Source organism: Populus trichocarpa, chromosome 6, assembly GCF_000002775.5.
Source record: "Populus trichocarpa isolate Nisqually-1 chromosome 6, P.trichocarpa_v4.1, whole genome shotgun sequence".
In the NCBI taxonomy this organism is placed as follows: domain Eukaryota; kingdom Viridiplantae; phylum Streptophyta; class Magnoliopsida; order Malpighiales; family Salicaceae; genus Populus; species Populus trichocarpa.
Window position 1 is genome coordinate 9,213,404 of NC_037290.2, and position 18,230 is coordinate 9,231,633.

Consider the following 18,230-nt stretch of genomic DNA (forward strand, 5'->3'; position numbering starts at 1 on the left):
CAAACACGATCGGACCATTATATTACTACGAATACTTGTTAAAAAATTGGAAGGTAATATTTCAACTCATTTCATTATAATCTATTAAACAATTGATTAAATTATATTATATTACATCATATCAAAGATAATATTGTTGAATCTAGGGGCTGCTTTGTGATCTATGGAGGGTTTTTTTTTACGGTCTGAGTTTGAAAGAACAACTTTAATAATATGATTACTTTCCGACTACTCTCGAATGGTCCAAAAAAAGAAGTCTATAAGAGTCGTGGAAAGACCGTAGATATTGACCGCAGGTTGTTTTCGTGACAGCCCTCAAGTTTACTTTACTCTTCTTTCAAAGATTATGCAACCAATATTTATTTAATAGTGGAATGCTCGGAAACTAGACGTAGTTGACTTGTTATCCAATTGTTCCACGTCTACGCAAATTATTAACAGAAAAGCTAAAGGGTACGGGAGAAATTATTGTTCATCTACATCGGTTGCAATGCTGGATTAAAATAGTAGTCCAGATCGAATTGTTTTTTTTATTGAAATAATTAAAAATTAAGTTTTATAATTTTTTTATTTTATTTTATTTTTTTATAGGTTTAAAGTGATTTGTGAGTTTACTGCGTTAATTTAAATTGTCCTGATTTACAGATTTGATGGAGTATTTTTTTTATTTCTCTTTTTAATTGAACTTAATTTTATTATTATCTATTTTTTTATTATATAATTAAAAAAATATAGTTTTGAGAAATAGATTATGTTATTAAGTTTTATAAAGTCTATGGATTTGTTCATATGTTTGGTTGGTTGACATAGTTTGTAAGTCTGACAAATTTAACTTTTTTTTCAAGATTTTATTCATTAGATATTGGATTAATTAGTTTTATAATTGGTTTTCTTATGATTTAATTTATGTGTGAATCTATTTTTTTTTCTTTTTACTAGGAAGATCAATAGCCTTTAATTTATGTTCACAACTCTTTTATGATGTATTACTCATCTATTTTTGAATTTATTGGATCAAGCACATGCATCATCTTTTTATTTCTCATTTAACAATTTTTTTTATATTAAAAAAACACATTTGTAATGGTGACCCCTTCTTCTCTTATATTTGAAATTAAATTTGAATCTTGCTAACAGCGTAGCACTAGCATGATAACTAGTTAAAGTATTATACCAAAATTAATATTATATTTCAAAATATACTAAAAGACATTGAACTTTTCCGTTGTAATAAATAATATATATTTATTCATTTTGGTCATCAATTTGTTTTTCTCTTATATTAAATCCTTATGTGGACAAATTAATCACCAATTTTTTATTATTTATTCTGCAAAGCAAAAAATTTAAAACTGAGGACCAAAGTGTAGAACACGTGAAAACACATGGTCACTCTAAAATTTGAACAAAAATAGTCATTTCAGTCCTTTTATTTTTCTTTGACTACCTTTTTGGTCATTTTAGTTTTTATAATTTTATTTTTTCTCCCTAACTTCATTATATTCATTTTGGCTGGAAAATAAGTGAAGAGAGAGAAAATTATTAGTTAGGCTCGTTTCCAGTAATAAAAACATCAATCTTGGTGTTAATAAGTTCTATTTGGTGAAAGAATATATGTTATTTTGCTCTTATCTTGTTGAAAAAAATAGATATAGGTTGAGAAATATTCTTTTCCCTGTTTGATTTTATACTTTTGGGCCAATTTAGAGGTCTTTGACTTGATAAATTTATTTATTGAGGTGTTAAGTATGTTTATTAGATATTTTTAGGTCAAAATAACTTAAAAAATAGAGTTTTAGTTTTTTAAAAAATTTAAAGTTTAATTTTTCAGCCATCTTTTTAGCGGATGAAATTTAGGCAATCAGACAACACAACATTTGCTAATTTTTATAAAAAAATATATGATAGATAACATATCACCCACTTCTTAAAAAAATAAAAGAGAGTGAACCACTCAGGCCTAATCTTAAAGGCTCATGTACGTATAACCTTTTTTTGCTAGGCCATTCTCTTAGACATGTCCTCTTTGTGTTTTTTATTGGATTTAGATTTACATACACAAAAAAAAAGATTGACATGATATTTCAATTATTATTCAATTTTTCTATGGTTCTCTAATAATCTTTAGGTTTTTATGAGGTTGTTAGCAATTCATTTTTCAATTGTTATGTAGAAAAATAAGCTCATAAATATTCAATTTATAATTGGTTTTTAAATTTCTTAATAGTTTTTTTATGTAATTTTATTACGTTTATGTTTTTATTCAATCACATACAAAATAATTAGATTCTATTTGATTTTTTTTGTATTGAATTGCTTTTAATATCATGATGAATTTTTTTATGAATCATCTCTTGCAATTAAAAACATATCTTTGTTAAAATAATCAAAAGATGTATAGATTGGAGCATACATTTTCTCTGCTTACTTCAAATGGTTAAATTTTTTTTTAAAAAAACCTTTATTTTTATTCTCACTATCTTTTATTAAAAAATATGCTCCTAATAAAAAACGATGACATTGATTTGAAGAAGATTATGACTTTTTCCAATGATATAATTAATTACTTTATGGAGAATTATGTATCATCTTATATGTGAGATTTTCATGATAATTTGCTCAATAATATTAAAAAAGAATAAAATTTTTTTTTTCTTGATTTTTTTATTATAATTTTTTTTATATATTTTTTTCAGATTTAGCGTTCTTGTATTTTTATGCGGTTGTTGATAGATGATTGATTTATGATTTTCTTTTTAAATTTGAACTTGTTTTCATAATCATAATAATTTTTTATTTAAAATTTATATTTGAGATATTATTTGGTTAGACACCAGTTAATTCAACATTTTTTTTCGAATGAGTTTCTCGCTTTTTTTTTTTGTGTTAGCAATTATATAGTTAATTATCCAATGTGAACCTACTAAGCAATTGTTTTTTTTTTTTGTTTATGGTTATTATTAATATTCTATGAAAATCGAGTTCAAGTCATTATAGTAATCAAAAATGTTTTTCTTTGAATTTCTTTTACTTTTTGTTCAATGAACTATGATTCCTATAAAAAAAATTGCATTTTTTATTATTTTATTTAGTCTTTCTTACAATTTTTTTTTTATATAATCGTATAATTGTTAGAAAAACATATTTTAAAAAGTTTTCCATTTTAGCAAGTGAGCAATATATTATTCTTTTCTTTTATAATACATTTTCTTAGAAATATATAAAAATATATTTTTTTAATTATTGAAACTTGCATTAATGGTTTTGATGAGCTATTGTTTAAAAGTGAATAATTCCGATTAAAAAAAGCAAAGCAAATTAAGAAAATTAATGAGATAAAGGGGTTTTAATTGAAGAAAAACATTTTTTTTTATCCATATCTCAAATCATCTATATTTGTTTTTATTAATTCTAATTACTTTCTATTCTTATCATACTAAGAACCAAGGAAAAAATATGTTTTTCTTAAAAAAAAAACTATATTGATAAGAAAAGCAGGAAATATGCAAGAAAATTAATTTTTTTAATGGAGTTTTAAATTATTACTTTCTTAAGAGAAACAATTTTATTGTTGTATTATTGAAGGAAAAGTTTTGAAGAAACTTCTATGCGACTTGGTTATAAGTTTTAATATACATCCTTATCTCAATTAATCAATTTGATCTATAGTTAGCATTAAATAACATTTATTAAAATATATGATTTTTAATTTGTTTTATTTAAAAGTATGAAGCAAGTTTTTGACTGAAATGGATTTTTATATATGGTGAAAACGCGTTGCTAACTGCTGCATTTTTTTCACTTTGTAAAATAAATAAATAAATACATCCCAAGAGCGAGCATTTGACGAGTGTACTCTGTTCTTTATGGCTTTTGAGAACGAGAGGTGGAAAATCCATGCCATGGCCTCGAGAGGAATACACGCGACCAATAAAAAATAAAATAAAGACTCGACTACTCTAGTCAATAAAATAGCCTCATCGCTAGGGGTTAAAATTGATATTAATATATTAAAATGATTTTAAAATATTTAAAATTTAATTTAAAATAAAAAAATTAATTTTTTAAAAATATTTTTAAAACATAAAAATAAATGAACTGATCCCCTCTTCAGTGGCCACTTTTCATGCCTTTTATTTTTATTTTCCGTGGCTTTTATTTAGATTCTTCTCTCTTCCATTTTGGCTACCAAGGTAGAATTTAGCTTTTGTTAATTGAGTCTCTTTTTTTTTTTACTTCTTCGAAAGGCAATTGCACATAAAATTAAATAATAAGAATAGAATCATTTATTTTTTATCTTAACTCTTTACCTATTACCTACTTATTTTCAAATTTAGAAATTCAGGGTGTTAACAATCTGGACTCTTCCATTGAGCGCAATTTTTGTGTTTTTTATTTTATTTTTAGTAATGCTACTTCATAAAGCAAAAAGGTTAAAAAAAAAATACAAGGATCGAGAAATTAAATTAATTTTTTTTAAAAAAAAACTAAAGAAAGAAGGGAAGTTTTTGTACCTCGTAAACAAAATATTATTTATTATAATAGTATAATAACAAAATTATTCTGTAGCTATTAAATCTTTGAACCGGGCATTTGAGGCAAGACGATTTTTTCTTAATAATACAATTATTTTTTACAAATTTTTTAGAGTTAAAGTGATCATTTTATTTTTTATTGCATATTAACATCATTAATTTAAACCTAGAATAAAAAAACACAATGCCTATTACAAAGGTGCATTTTGGTCTTTTTAATTTTTTCAAAATAATTTAATTACTTTAATGCTATTAAAGACAAAATCAACATAATTCTTTCATTAGGGTTTCTTTTGTCATTTTATATTTGTTTTATTGTAGATTTAAATGTTACTCAAAAATAATTCTTATAATTGATATATATCAAATATTATTTTAAAAGACATGCTGGACAGCTCATGGGTCATCCTGAGTCATTCAGGTAGCACATGTGGGGCTGTCCAGCCACCAAATACTGCCTTTCAGGGTGGCGTTTGAAAGTTCATAGCACCCCCTTCATGATGCTATGACGCGTGGACCACAGACGTGCCTCTGATTTGGCGCCAACAACCATTTCTTTTTTTTCCTTATTCTTCTCACTTTCCTTCTCGAATTCATCATCAGTCCCTTTAAAATTTTAGATCAGCCCTTTCATTTTTTTCTTTACAGTTGGTTTATGTTTTTTTGATTACTACTTTTTTATTTTTATTTTGAACAAGCTATAAAATTACAAATATATTTTTTAGTTTCAACATTTTTATTTTTTAATCTTTTAAATATGATTATCATTATTTTGATTACTGTTTTTTTATAAGTTATAAAATTATATATTTTTTTAATTTTACCCCTTTTATTTTTTAATCTTTCAAATTTAGTCCTTATTATTTTGATTGCTATTTATTTTGTTTGGGATCATTTTTTAGATTACTTTTTGTTTACAATTTCATCCTCCAGGGTTTTTTTCCTATCAAATTTTGATTTTTGTTCTTTTTATTGCTATCTTTTTTTTGGCAAGTTTTCTAAATTAACTGATATTTTTTCACGATTTCATCCTTCAAAATTAAATTGGTGGGAAATTAAGCTTTTTAATTGAATCCGGGTCAAAAAGCTCATGGGTTGCGAGTTTTAGATATTAGACTAGATTTAATATGTTTGTCGAGGCTGGTTTCATTCCCCTTCTTTTTTAAAGCTAATCTTTTTTATATTATGTTTTACTTTTTTTTAGAGTTTTGATTAATTATTTTTTATGGTTTGTCATCTATGGTATTAGTCTTGAGTTCTTGACTAGAGTCGTCGATTTCAAATGTTAACATTAGGGGTGTTCATTTTCGGTTCGGTTCGGTTTTTATCAAAAAAAATAACCAAACCGATTTTTTTTTAAAAAAAACCGAAACCGGTTCAAACCGACCGGTTTTGGTTCGGTTCGGTTTGGTTTTGTAGAGCAAAAACCGGTTCAAACCGGTTTGGCTCGGTTCTTTTCGGTTCGGGTCCGGTTCGGTTTTTTTGGTTCCATGTTTAAAAAACCAAAACCGAACCGAACCGGTCGGTTTTTTCAAAATTTTAATCGGTTTAATCGGTTTTTTTTTCACGGTTCGATTTTTTCGGTTTTTTTTTCCGATTTTCTTGGTTTAATCGGTTTTTCGGTGTTTTTGAACACCCCTAGTTAACATGGACTAGCTTTTTTATGCTCTCTTTTTAAATTGATTTATTTCAATTTTATTTTTCAACATTTTATTTATTTGAAATTGGCCTTCCTACTTTTTTTTCTTTTCCTTTCAATTGAGTTATCTCGATTTTATGCCAATGGTCACCGAGTTTACGAGTTAACCTGAGTTGACTCAAATTTTATTTTTATTGTTATGGGGTAGTCTTGGGTTCACGACCAGAGTCACCCGTTTTAAAGTTTAACGTGGATTGATTTTTTTTCAATCATTTTTTAAATTGATTTATTTCAATTTCATTCTTTAACATTTGATTTATTGAAAATTGATCTTCATACTTTTTTTTTCATTTCCTTTCTATTAGGTTATCCCGATCATGTGCTCATGGTCGCATGGTTTGTTGGTTAACCTAAGTTGACTCATATTTTTCCTTCGCTTTTTTAAATTATATTTTTTTCATTTCCCCCCTTCAATATTAAGTTGTTCGATAACTGTGCTTCATAATTTTATTCAATTTGTCTTCGAATGCGGTCATCCTTGTATCATGATTGGATTATAGATTTTGTATTTTGACCTAGGTGGACTTGGATCGAGTTTTTTTTGGCCTTTTTTAATTATGTTTTTTTTTAATTTTTATTCTTCAATATTTTATTTGCTAGAGATTGATTTTCACATTTGATTTTTTTTGATCTATCATGTTCTCATTTGATTTATTAAGAATTGATCTTCAAACTTTTTTTCAAGCATTTTTTCTACGAGATTATTCCAATCTTATATCCATAGTCGATAAGTTTGTTAGTTAACCCGGTTTAACCAAGTTTCTTTTAATTTAGCCCTTTAATATTGAGTTGTTTCATAATTCAGATAGACTCAGATGAAGTTCTTTTTTTTTTTTAATCTTTTTTTGTTATTATTTTTTTTGTGAATTTATTTGCTATTATTATATATTTTTTAATCATATTATTTAAATTACTAATTAAACCAATTACCTTTATCTTAATATTTTTTACTTCATTTTTTTTTTGCACTGCAAACCACTGTTATTAAACCTGGCCCGGCCCGACGGGTCGATCTAGGACCCGGTCCGATCTGAGTTTAATAAAAGACCGGCTGTGGCAAAAACCCGGCCAAACCCGGGCGAACCCGGACGAGACCTGGTTTTTTTTCCTTCAAATGTGGGATTTGAAACCCATTAGTATATATATTCTATGTTCCCAAGAAAAAAGTCATGTTTTTTCAACGTGGGATAAAAAACCTTTTGGTTTAAATATTTCAACTTAAAAGGATAACATAGTATCTTTTCAATGTGGGATTTGAAGCCCTTTCGTATATATACTCTATGTTCCCAAGAAAAAAATCATGTTTTTTTAATGTAGGATAAAAAACCTTTTGGTTTAAATACTTCAACTTAAAAGAACAACATAATATCTTTTCAATATGAGATTTGAAGCCCTTTCATATATATACTTTATGTTCCCATGAAAAAAGTTATGTTTTTTCAATGTGAGATTTGAAACCCATTAGTATATATACTCTATGTTTCCAAGGAAAAAGTTATGTTTTTTTAATGTGGGATAAAAAACTTTTTTAGTTTAAATACTTTAACTTAAAAGCTTAGCATAATATCTTTTTAATGTGGAATAAAAAACTTTTTAAAATATTTTTTTAAACTTCATAATATGTATAATCTATATTTACATGGATTTTTTTATATGAAATATTAAAACTTTAATTTTTTTTTATTTTTTTAGGTTAATATGGGTTGATCCAGATTGACCCATAAAACTCAAGACCCGATCTTTTAACCAGGAAACCCCAAATCAGGTTTAATAAGTATGCTGCAAATAGAGGAGCGTAGGATACAAATCTTAGTAATTAATGAATTATTGGGAACTGTTGAATCCCACTTACTTATTTCAACGTTTTTTCTCTGACATTCATTTTTATCAAAATAGCATTACTTGTATTTTTTTAATTTTTTTTTGTATCCATGGATAGATTATTTAATGACATAACTTTATTTTTTTTAATTATCTGTAAAATTATTAGAAAATGATTTGTTAAGGGTCCATTAATTTAGCATTGCTGCCATTTTTTATTTTACATTTTGAAAAGAAACTTTTTAAAGATAAAAAAAAGAGCAGCAGAGGAACTAGCAAGCCTAAATAAACAAATATTCTAAAATAGTTTTTAAAACATAGAAAATAAGATAGAATGCGAAAAGAAAAAGAAAAAAAAAAGAGGACAATGTTCTGAACAAACCTAAATAAACAAGTTATTGCTTTTTTTTTAAAAAAAAAAAACAGAAAATGAGAAGAATACTATATAAAAATTTGGGCTAGGGGACACTACACAGTAACGGCTCTCGGGTTTCACATGCTACCTCAAAAAATTACAACCAAAAAGACAAAAAAATAAAAATAAAAATAATTTTTTTCTTTTTTTTAAGAAGAATAGGTAGAGAGAGCGAGAGGGGGTAATCTGTTCGCTTGTGCTCGAAAGAAAATTGCATGACTGGAGGGACCCGACCGCACTATTCCTCCTCTCCTATTGGTAGCTAAGGCCAAAGCTAACAAACCCTCGTCACCTCTACCTTCCATTTTCCGGCAAAAACTTACGATGAAACACTCTCAATAACTGACCACTTCCCTCTTTATCTTTCTCTGTGCCTTGAGTATGGGCGCCTCGTTATCGAACCTGACGGAGGGAGCGGGCATGGGTGGTCCTGGGCTGGGGGACATACCGGAGAGCTGCGTGGCTTGTGTTTTCATGTATTTGACGCCTCCTGAGATTTGCAATCTGGCTCGATTGAACCGTGCTTTTCGAGGAGCCGCTTCTTCCGATTCCGTTTGGGAAAACAAGTTGCCTTCTAATTATCAGGATCTGCTCCATATCCTTCCTCCTGATAGATACCTCAATTTCTCCAAAAAAGACATCTTTGCCCTCCTCTCTCGCCCTCTCCCTTTCGATGACGGCAATAAGGTCTGTCTCTCTAGCATTCTTCTTTTTGGATTTTCGAATTAAGGGTTTATTTATTAAAAAAATGACAAAATTGAACAGGAGGTGTGGCTTGATAGAGTGACGGGAAGGGTTTGTATGTCGATATCGGCCAAAGGGATGTCAATTACGGGAATTGAAGACCGCAGATATTGGACTTGGGTTCCTACTGAAGAATCAAGGTTTCTTTCTAACTTGGTTTATTTATTTATTTTAACAAGCAGCACCAGCACTAGTTTGTCCTCTGCAACTTTCATTCATGCTTGATTTGGTTGTTAATCAATTAGTTATTGATGCTCACGAAATGATCCATTGTTTTCAATTTCAAAATTAATCGTTGCTAATTCACTACCTGTCGAAGTTGATGCTATAACTTCTTACGGTAAATCAACCTCAAATTCAGCCAAATCTGTTCCAGGTATTGTTAATAACTTGGCCATTTCATTGTTGCTTTGTTGGAATTTAACAAGTTCAAAAGCTTTGCATGAAGTCAGCGATGATATTTGGATCAACCACTACTCTCTTCAGCTGGGGTTAGTTACTTTCGGTTGGTTGTGGGGGCATCTGCCCTTTGCTTCCCTGCGAGTTGTGGAGAGATGCATCTGCCTTCTCTTTGGCTCACTAACTAAACCCGGCCTGAAAATTAATATCACTTACTACTTTATCTGCTTCCTACGAGGACCATCTTTAATTGGTTTCCCATCAAGCTTTCTCATCCTAGTTATTTGTCTATTTTATTGTCCAATACTGGATTTGTATGTAATGTGTTTACAGCTTTTTTATTCTAGTTTTTAATGCTTGTTTCTGTAGTAGTTTACATTTCCCATATTAAATGTGAAATATCATTTGTTTTCTTTTCCTGTTTCTGGATGCTTTTCTCGATGATAGAAGTCTAGGCGGTAGAAATGTATATTCTGCTTATTCTGTCTGTGCAACAGTGATCAATCTTCTGCGAGGGTATATTCTCCACTTTCCTGTTCTGTCCATATGCTGGTCATAAATGTGACCTAACTGCCCTGTCATCCAAATAATTTGTGTAGTCATTTCCAATTGAAGAAGAAGTGCACTTGTTGACACAAGCAGAGGATGGACAATCCCTTGTGATAATTTCTGCCTGCCTTTGTTTAGATTATCTTTTCCAATTTTTATGCTAGATAATTGAAGCATGCCTGGTAGCACGAACAACTTGGACTCTCAAATACATCGTTACACATTTTTACTTGTCCTTTATGGGTTTTCTTGTATCAAAATGTCTCAAAATAATATGCTCCAGTTATCCTTTTATCAATTCAATGGTTGTAGTTTTTAGATGTCTGGAATTTATGTAGAGGTCTTCAGATGTCATTTTGACACCTTACTGAGCTCTTGTTTGGCTGGTTATGAGTCAGCAGTATATTGTTGTGTTACTGACTCCTTCAGTCAATATGTGTGTGTCTGTGGAATAAGAATATTCAAATGCTGGTAGCTCCTACATTGTTCTGCTCTATTTTTCACCAAGTGCTCTTGCAGATCTTGACAGTTTATCTTTTGTAGATTCCATGTGGTGGCCTATTTGCAACAAATATGGTGGTTTGAAGTGGATGGAGTTGTAAAGTTCCCTTTCCCTGCTGATATCTATACTCTATACTTCAGGCTTCACCTTGGAAGGTTTTCCAAACGACTGGGACGCCGTGTCTGCAATTTTGACCACACTCATGGTTGGGATATAAAGCCAGTACGGTTTGAGCTGTCTACCTCTGATGGCCAGCAAGCATCATGTGAGTTCTGTTTAGACGAGACTGAACAAGATGAAGCAAATGGCAACCAGAAGCGTGGATGCTGGATAGATTACAAGGTAGGTGAATTTATTGTGACAGGCTCAGAACCTGCTACTGAGGTCAAATTTTCCATGAAACAGATTGATTGCACACATTCCAAAGGTGGGCTTTGTGTAGATTCTGTATTTATTATCCCCAGTGATCTGAAAGACCGCAAAAGAAGAGGGATTTTGAAGTAGCAAATGCAACGGGGATGTTGCTTAATATTTTCAGTGATCCCAGAAGTTTCTACTTGGGCATATTTTTTTTGTCATACTGCTTATACTTCTGAAGGCATTTGATGTTTTAGAGGATATCGTCAGAAGTTGGTTTTCCAAGTAGGTGTGTTTCCTCAATGGCTATATAATTCTTGCTGCTGTACTTAATCCAGTTTTGTTGATTATATACCTGAGCACATAGGACTAATAGAAAATGCTTCGTTAATTATTTCACACCTAGTTTGATGCAAATGAGATATAATTCTTGAGTTTTGAAGGCGCATAAATTTCTTTTGCATTCTTGAGTTTAGCAGAAATATGATCGTTGCGGGACTAGTTCTCAGTTAAATGCAAATGATCTTTCAATTTGCCTGGCATTTTTATCAATAGTTGCAACCAGGATGATTGCATTACATTTCATTCTAAGAATTAATGCATTATTTGATTAAATTTGCGCCATTCCTAGAAATAATTATAAGTTGGCAGAGGGTAACTTGCCACCAGGTCAACTAACACAGATGAAAACGTGTTTTTTTTAAAAAATATCTTAGAAATCGTGATGAATCTATCTATGATTTTAAAAACCCGTCTTAAAAACAAAAATTAACCTATGCTCAGATATGTTTTTCATGAGTTTTAAAGGTAAAGATATGTTTTTCATGAGTTTTAAAGGTAAAAAAACATGTGACATGAACTTTCCATTGATGTTAATGATATTTTTCTCTCTATCAAAGCAATCCAGCAACCTTTATTTTTCTTTTCTCAACCAGAAAATAAAAAATAATAAAAATAAATTTTTATATCAAAATTAATTTGAAAAAAATATTAAGATACTGAAATTGTATAATTTGTATTATTTTTAAAGTGTGAGAACTAAAGTATATTTTTTCGAAATTTATGATATGCTATCCATGTTTGATGATTTTTTTATTATGATTCTTGTTCTTTTAATTTCACCATGGACTAATAAATAAATAAATTGTCTAAAATAAGATTTTAAGAATCAAAATAAATTATTAAAAAAATATAAAGGAGATCGATCCAAAGTATGAACAATGCCGGCTCTCCATTTAAAATCCCATGCCTTCCAGATTTTTACTTAATTGGCGGAAGAACTCCGATCTGGAGATGAGAAGCTGTGTTTCGGCATGAACAATTGGGTACATTGACTTTTATTTACTTAACTTCGGCAGTAGTTTCTAGTTTCTCCCATTTGTCTTTCGTTTTAATGATCACGTGTAATGGTAATGCTTGTACTTAATTCTTGATTTAATCATATGTTTTTATTTTATGCATGTGCATGCATGGTAAATTAAGGTTTTTGTGTGACTTTAATAAACGTTCAACTTAGTATAATCTTGTCTGTTTATTACGCGATTATCATCAAAAACACAATTTTTTTTTATCATTCCCTTTTAAATTTTGCATCATGGCTAATCCTCTTAAAACAAAAAAAAAATATCCTTGCATTATTTTTTGAATTTATAAATGCTTTGCTAATTATTGATGTCATTTTAACATCTTTATGTTTACATTTTAAAAAGAAAAAAGGCAAAAAAATATTTTTTTCTTATTGCATGCATCCAATTTTAGTTTTATAACAAGTTTATAAAATTAATTCATTGACACTTATAAAATACCTATTGAATTAACATTCCAAATCTTAAAAAAACTCGATCTTTGTTTTCATATTAATCATGTAAAAAAAGTGTTTTGCTTTTCACTTTTGATATTTAGAATAAATGAACTCGAGATGAGCTCTTTCCTTGGATATTAAGAGAAGTAGCACATTCTTTTAATTTTTCCAGACAATAAAATTTTTAGTCTGATAATATAACACCCCAAACCTTTTAATGCAATATATTCCTTTCAAATAATCATACATATGAAGAAATATGGTAATTTTTTTTATTTGATAGAATCTTTCCTATACGAAGGCCCTCTCAATCAACACACCAACACAAGATTTACTTTACGCATGCACATCAAACATGTAAAGGATTTTCCATTCAAATTAAAGGTTTTATTCAATTTTATAAAATTTCAGTAGAGTCTACTTTGTACAGGGCTCTACTGAAAGTTTTGTCCTACAATCAATACTTGCAAATATGACCGCAATCTAACCCATATTTGGTTTATACAACCAATACTCACAAACAGTTGAAGGCATGCCCTCCCCAACACATATTTCATCACTCATAATTGTTCACCACATTTATACACAAGTAAAGTTTATATTATTTTACGAGATATATAGATTCGATTATATATTTATACAATGAAACCGTAATAATTAATAACCCATCATTCTACTTCTTACAAAATTTAACATATACACCAAGTTTAACTACCTAACATAAAATGAAAAATTACAAAATGTTACCTAACACTAAACTATGTAGTCCTAACAACAATGTCATTGGTGCAATGATGGATAAGACGGACCTGAAATACATAATAGGAAAGACAACGATTAAATGCATGCAAGTATACCTTACACTTACATATTATATACTATAACTTAGATGTACAAGAACCTACAATAGTTCAATTTCATTTGAATTAATTCTTTTCAACAAAAACTACATCATTACACATTTAGTAAAACTATGTGCAGCTAGTAAAATTCTCAAACATAGTTTTCATCATTACATCTAGCTCATTTACAACATAATTAGGGCATGTCAAGGAGGCCAACTTAATTTTACACGATTAGTCCCCACCAAAACGACCAACATTAAATTATTCAAACTAGCCCTCGCTCATACAACCAACTTAATGACTCGAGTTATTTTTTCAAAACATATTTATGGCAACTGAACATTATTTTTCACGCAAAAAATAATAATTTCTCTGTGCGGGGTGCGAGTCCACACCTATTATGTATCTAAACTAAAAAATTAAAATATCCATATATGACTCGTCAAGTTTCATATACAAGAATTATTTATTATTTTATATGAAAATCAAAGTATGTATATTAATATATTATAAGAAAACAACTACTACAGAAGAAGGATTCACTGTAGCCTCCCTCATATTTTTCTAATTACCACTACAGTGTGATGACTTTTTTTTATCATTCACAAGAAAAATTGTTTGCCTTTGAACCAGGGGCATGTTTTGACTTTGCATACGGTGCATTAGGCATTACGAACTTTTTGGGGGTAGGTTTATCTATTCAATATATTTATAAACAGTAAAAGAACCAAAATACCTCTAGGATAAAAAAAACTAACACTATAGGGTACAAGTGTTGTTGTCTTTTTCTTTTTTAGCATATAGTAAGATTACATATATGACTTTAGGGATGAAAAAATTAAGTCATTGAAACAAGGGTATTGACATCTTTTTCTCTCTCTTTTTTTTTTTTGTAATTGTTGGTTTGGTTGAGGGTAGTAATGTAATTTATTATTTAATTTATAATTTTTAAATGCAAAAAGTTGCTAGCGTGTGCATCGCAAGGGCTAGCGTATGAGAGAGACCGCACACTTTAGACGGCGCACACAACGTCTCCTAGTGGTGAAAAATGAGCTTCTGCCATGTCATTTGGCTCTCCTTTGTGTTGTTCTTTATTGGGGGTACATGTCTACTAAAGTTGGCTAGTTTGTCGCCAGTGATTTTTTTTTTCCTTTCATTTCTCTTTTCTACCTTAGAAAATCAACTGCGGTCCTTATTGTTGTTAGTGTTTCAGATTTAGTCATTTAAATTTTGAATTTTGATCTTTGTCCTTTTCCCTTGTGTTAAATTTTTATTTATTTTCAATTTAATCCTTCAATTCTAATTTGTACATGTAATATTCTCAATTCAGTCTTTCTACTTTTGATTTTGATTTTATTATTTTATTTTTCTCTTTTATCAAATTTTTTATGGTTTTTAATTTTATTCCTCATATCAGGTTTTTTTTTTTTTTTTTTCAATAAGAATAATACTAACTTCAATTTGGTCATCTTTCTTTTAATTTTTAATTTTTTTTCTTTGTTCTTTTGTCAAAGTTTTTATGGTCTTTAATTTTATCCTTCAAATCAAGTTTATGTTTTTTATTATTTCAATAATAATAGTAGTAGTAGTAGTAGTAGTAGTAGTAGTAATAGTAGATCATTCTAAATTATAATTTAGAATAATAAATTCTAAATGAATATAAATCTGAATTCTATTCAAATAAAATAGAATAAAAAATCAAATATATAAAAATATTATATAAATTAAATTTATTAGATAAATCTAAATGTATTAGATGCAGTATATTAATTAAATATAATAGGTAATTAGATGTAGAATATTTGGTGTAGCTATTCATATATAGTATACAAATAGTGTGTGTCAGTACTAAGGCAAAAACAAAATATGGATATAGTCGAAAGGTAAAATTTATCTTTGCCAAAGAGAAGAAGCGATAATAGTAGTGGTGGTGGTTATAATAATAATAACAACAACAACAGCATTAGCAGCAACACCAACGATAACAACAACAAGAATTGTAATACTACTAATAATAGTAGTAGTGATAGTAGCCTTCAAATTAAGTTAATATTTTTTTGTTATTTCAATAATAATAGTAGCAGCAGCAGCAGTAGTAGTAGTACTACTACTACTACTACTAATAATAATAATAATAATAATAATAATAATAATAATGCTACTAATAGTGGTAATAATAATAGTTTATATTAATTATAATGATAATAATAGTAATAGTTGTGGTCGTGGTGGTTATAATAATAATAATAATAATAATAATAATATTAGTAGTAGTACTAGTTGTTGTTGTAGTGGCGATGATGGTGGTAGTAATATTGATAATAATGACGAGGATAATGATGATGATATTTTTAATAATAGTAAAATAACAAAAACACCCCATAGGATAGAAGAATCAACAAAACAAGAACAATGGTATTTCCATATTTCCATATTTTTTAAATAAATAGTCAAATTACATATACGCCCTTAAACCCAAGAAATATAAGTAATTGGGGTCACGAATATTAGGGTCATTTAGCTAAGGTTGTTTTTGTTAATTATATGTTTGATTGATGGTGATAAGGTAATTTAACATTTAAATAATATTTTTAATTTGAAAAAATATTGGCACATTGGGTCTATAACACACTTTGGGTAGTGCGGGTGGCGGCTCCCAGTGGTCAAAAATAGACTTTCGCCGTATAATTTTATTTCTCCTCTTCCATTATGGGTTGCTCGTGTTGTCTAAAAATAAACAATGTATTATTAGCCTTAATTAGCGTTTTTACACATTTATCATGACTATTTTTCATGTCATTTTTAACCCCATTTCAATATTTAAAAATTATTTTTTGTACAAAAAAATAGTCCAGTCCTTGTAGCGAAGCGCTGACACCGAGGCTAGTAATATACTAAAACCCTTTAGCATTTCACTATAGTAGTGAAATGCCAAGGCATTGTACACTTTAGTCCTTAAAAATACAAAACAATTTGAGAGCTATTTTTTTTTTTAATTTTCAACATATTGTTTTTCAATTTCATCCTCTAACATTAGGTTTACCAGGTATAGACTTCATAATTTGTTTTGATTTGCTTTATATGGAGTTATCTTGGTCTTCTTATCCGAGTTGACTTGGGTAATTATTTTTGTCCCTTTTTTATTTGATTTTATTTTCAATTTAATCCTTGAACATTGAGTTAATTGGAAATTGAGTTTTATAATTTTTTATAATTTTTATAATTTGCTTTATAGAGGGTTATCACAGTCTTATAACCCGAGTCGCGGGTTAAACCGGTTCACTTTAGTTTTATTTTTTAGTTGATCTTTTTTCAATCTTATTCTTCAATTTTAGGTTAACTAATTGGGTCTTTATGTGTGGTATTAGTTGCTTTTCAAAGTGCTTTTAACTCAGAAATGCATCAAAATAATGTTTTCTTTTAAAAAAATCATTTTGACATCAATATATCAAAACAAACCAAAAACATAAAAAAACTTTAAGCAAAATAAAATAAAATAAAAATTTAAAAATCATGAAACGCAGGTTGCACCGCAACCCCTGAGAATCATGCTTCCTAATCTTATGACCCGGGTCAAGAGTTTGTTTTGTTGACTTAGGTGTTGTTTTAGTCAATTTTTTTTTTAATTTCATCCTTCAACATTGTGTTGATTGTCAATTAAGCTTCATAATTTGTTTTGACATGTTTTTTATAGGGTTATCTCGGTCTTATGACTCAGGTTTAAAAGATTAACCTGGGTCGATGTAGCTCATTTTTTAGTTGAATTTAGTTTTTAATTTTATTTTTCAACATTGGATTGATTGATAATTTGATTTAATAATTTTTTTTAAAATTTACTTTCTATTGTATTATTAGGGTTTCATGATCCGGGTAGCATATTTGACAGGTTAACTCAAGTCAATCCGATTCGATTTAATATTTTGTTGTTTCAATACTTAAAAAAAATATCGTCTTGATTTTTTAGTTAAACTATATTTTCTCGGTAATTCGGGTTGTCTTTGGACTTGTTAAGTCGAATAAATCACATTAAATCAATCCCTATAAATTTAATTTTTTTTTTACTAAAAAAACCCCTTAACAACTACACAGCAACACTTAAATATTTTTTCATGCTGTGAAAAAACTTAATCGAACCCCAGCATAGCCTAGCAATTATTTAGTTTACACTAATGGCTCTTGTGATATATATATATATATATGGTTAAAAAACAATGGTTAAAATAGTCCTTTAACTCGCGCTTAATTTTAAATAACATTGCAAGAGAAAACAACTTACATTAATTTTATACTTAATTTACTAGTGTTATTTATCAAAACATAATATTTGTAAAGAACTAATAAATTGCTTGGGTTAATAGAAAAAAAAACCTTATTTATCAATTTAATTAAAATCAAACACTATAATAAAATTCAATTACAATATAAATTTGATTCTAAATAACCCGTAAGAATATCTAATAATATTTTAAAGAAGATTGTTGTTATTATTATAGTACTAGTTTTTTACCTATGCAGTGCTGCAGGGTAATTTTAAAAATCAAATTTTAATTTGTTTTGTTTTTA

At 28.5% G+C, this 18,230-nt stretch overlaps 1 protein-coding gene across 1 annotated transcript; it reads left to right on the forward strand.

Annotated features, from left to right (window-relative positions):
* Window positions 1-8,637: 8,637 nt before the first annotated feature.
* Window positions 8,638-11,420, forward strand: LOC18100086 (F-box protein PP2-A15). Its single transcript, XM_006381271.3, has 3 exons — window positions 8,638-9,157; window positions 9,236-9,354; window positions 10,706-11,420. The coding sequence occupies exons 1-3, from the start codon at window positions 8,852-8,854 to the stop codon at window positions 11,166-11,168; spliced, it is 888 nt and encodes a 295-aa protein (XP_006381333.1). The 5' UTR covers window positions 8,638-8,851; the 3' UTR covers window positions 11,169-11,420.
* Window positions 11,421-18,230: the final 6,810 nt, after the last annotated feature.

Coding starts and splice junctions, on each gene's coding strand:
- LOC18100086 (XM_006381271.3), top strand. CDS start 8,852: ATGGGCGCCTCGTTATCGAACCTGACGGAGGGAGCGGGCATGGGTGGT. Junction 9,158..9,235: donor CTTTCGATGACGGCAATAAG/GTCTGTCTCTCT, acceptor AAAATTGAACAG/GAGGTGTGGCTTGATAGAGT. Junction 9,355..10,705: donor GTTCCTACTGAAGAATCAAG/GTTTCTTTCTAA, acceptor TATCTTTTGTAG/ATTCCATGTGGTGGCCTATT.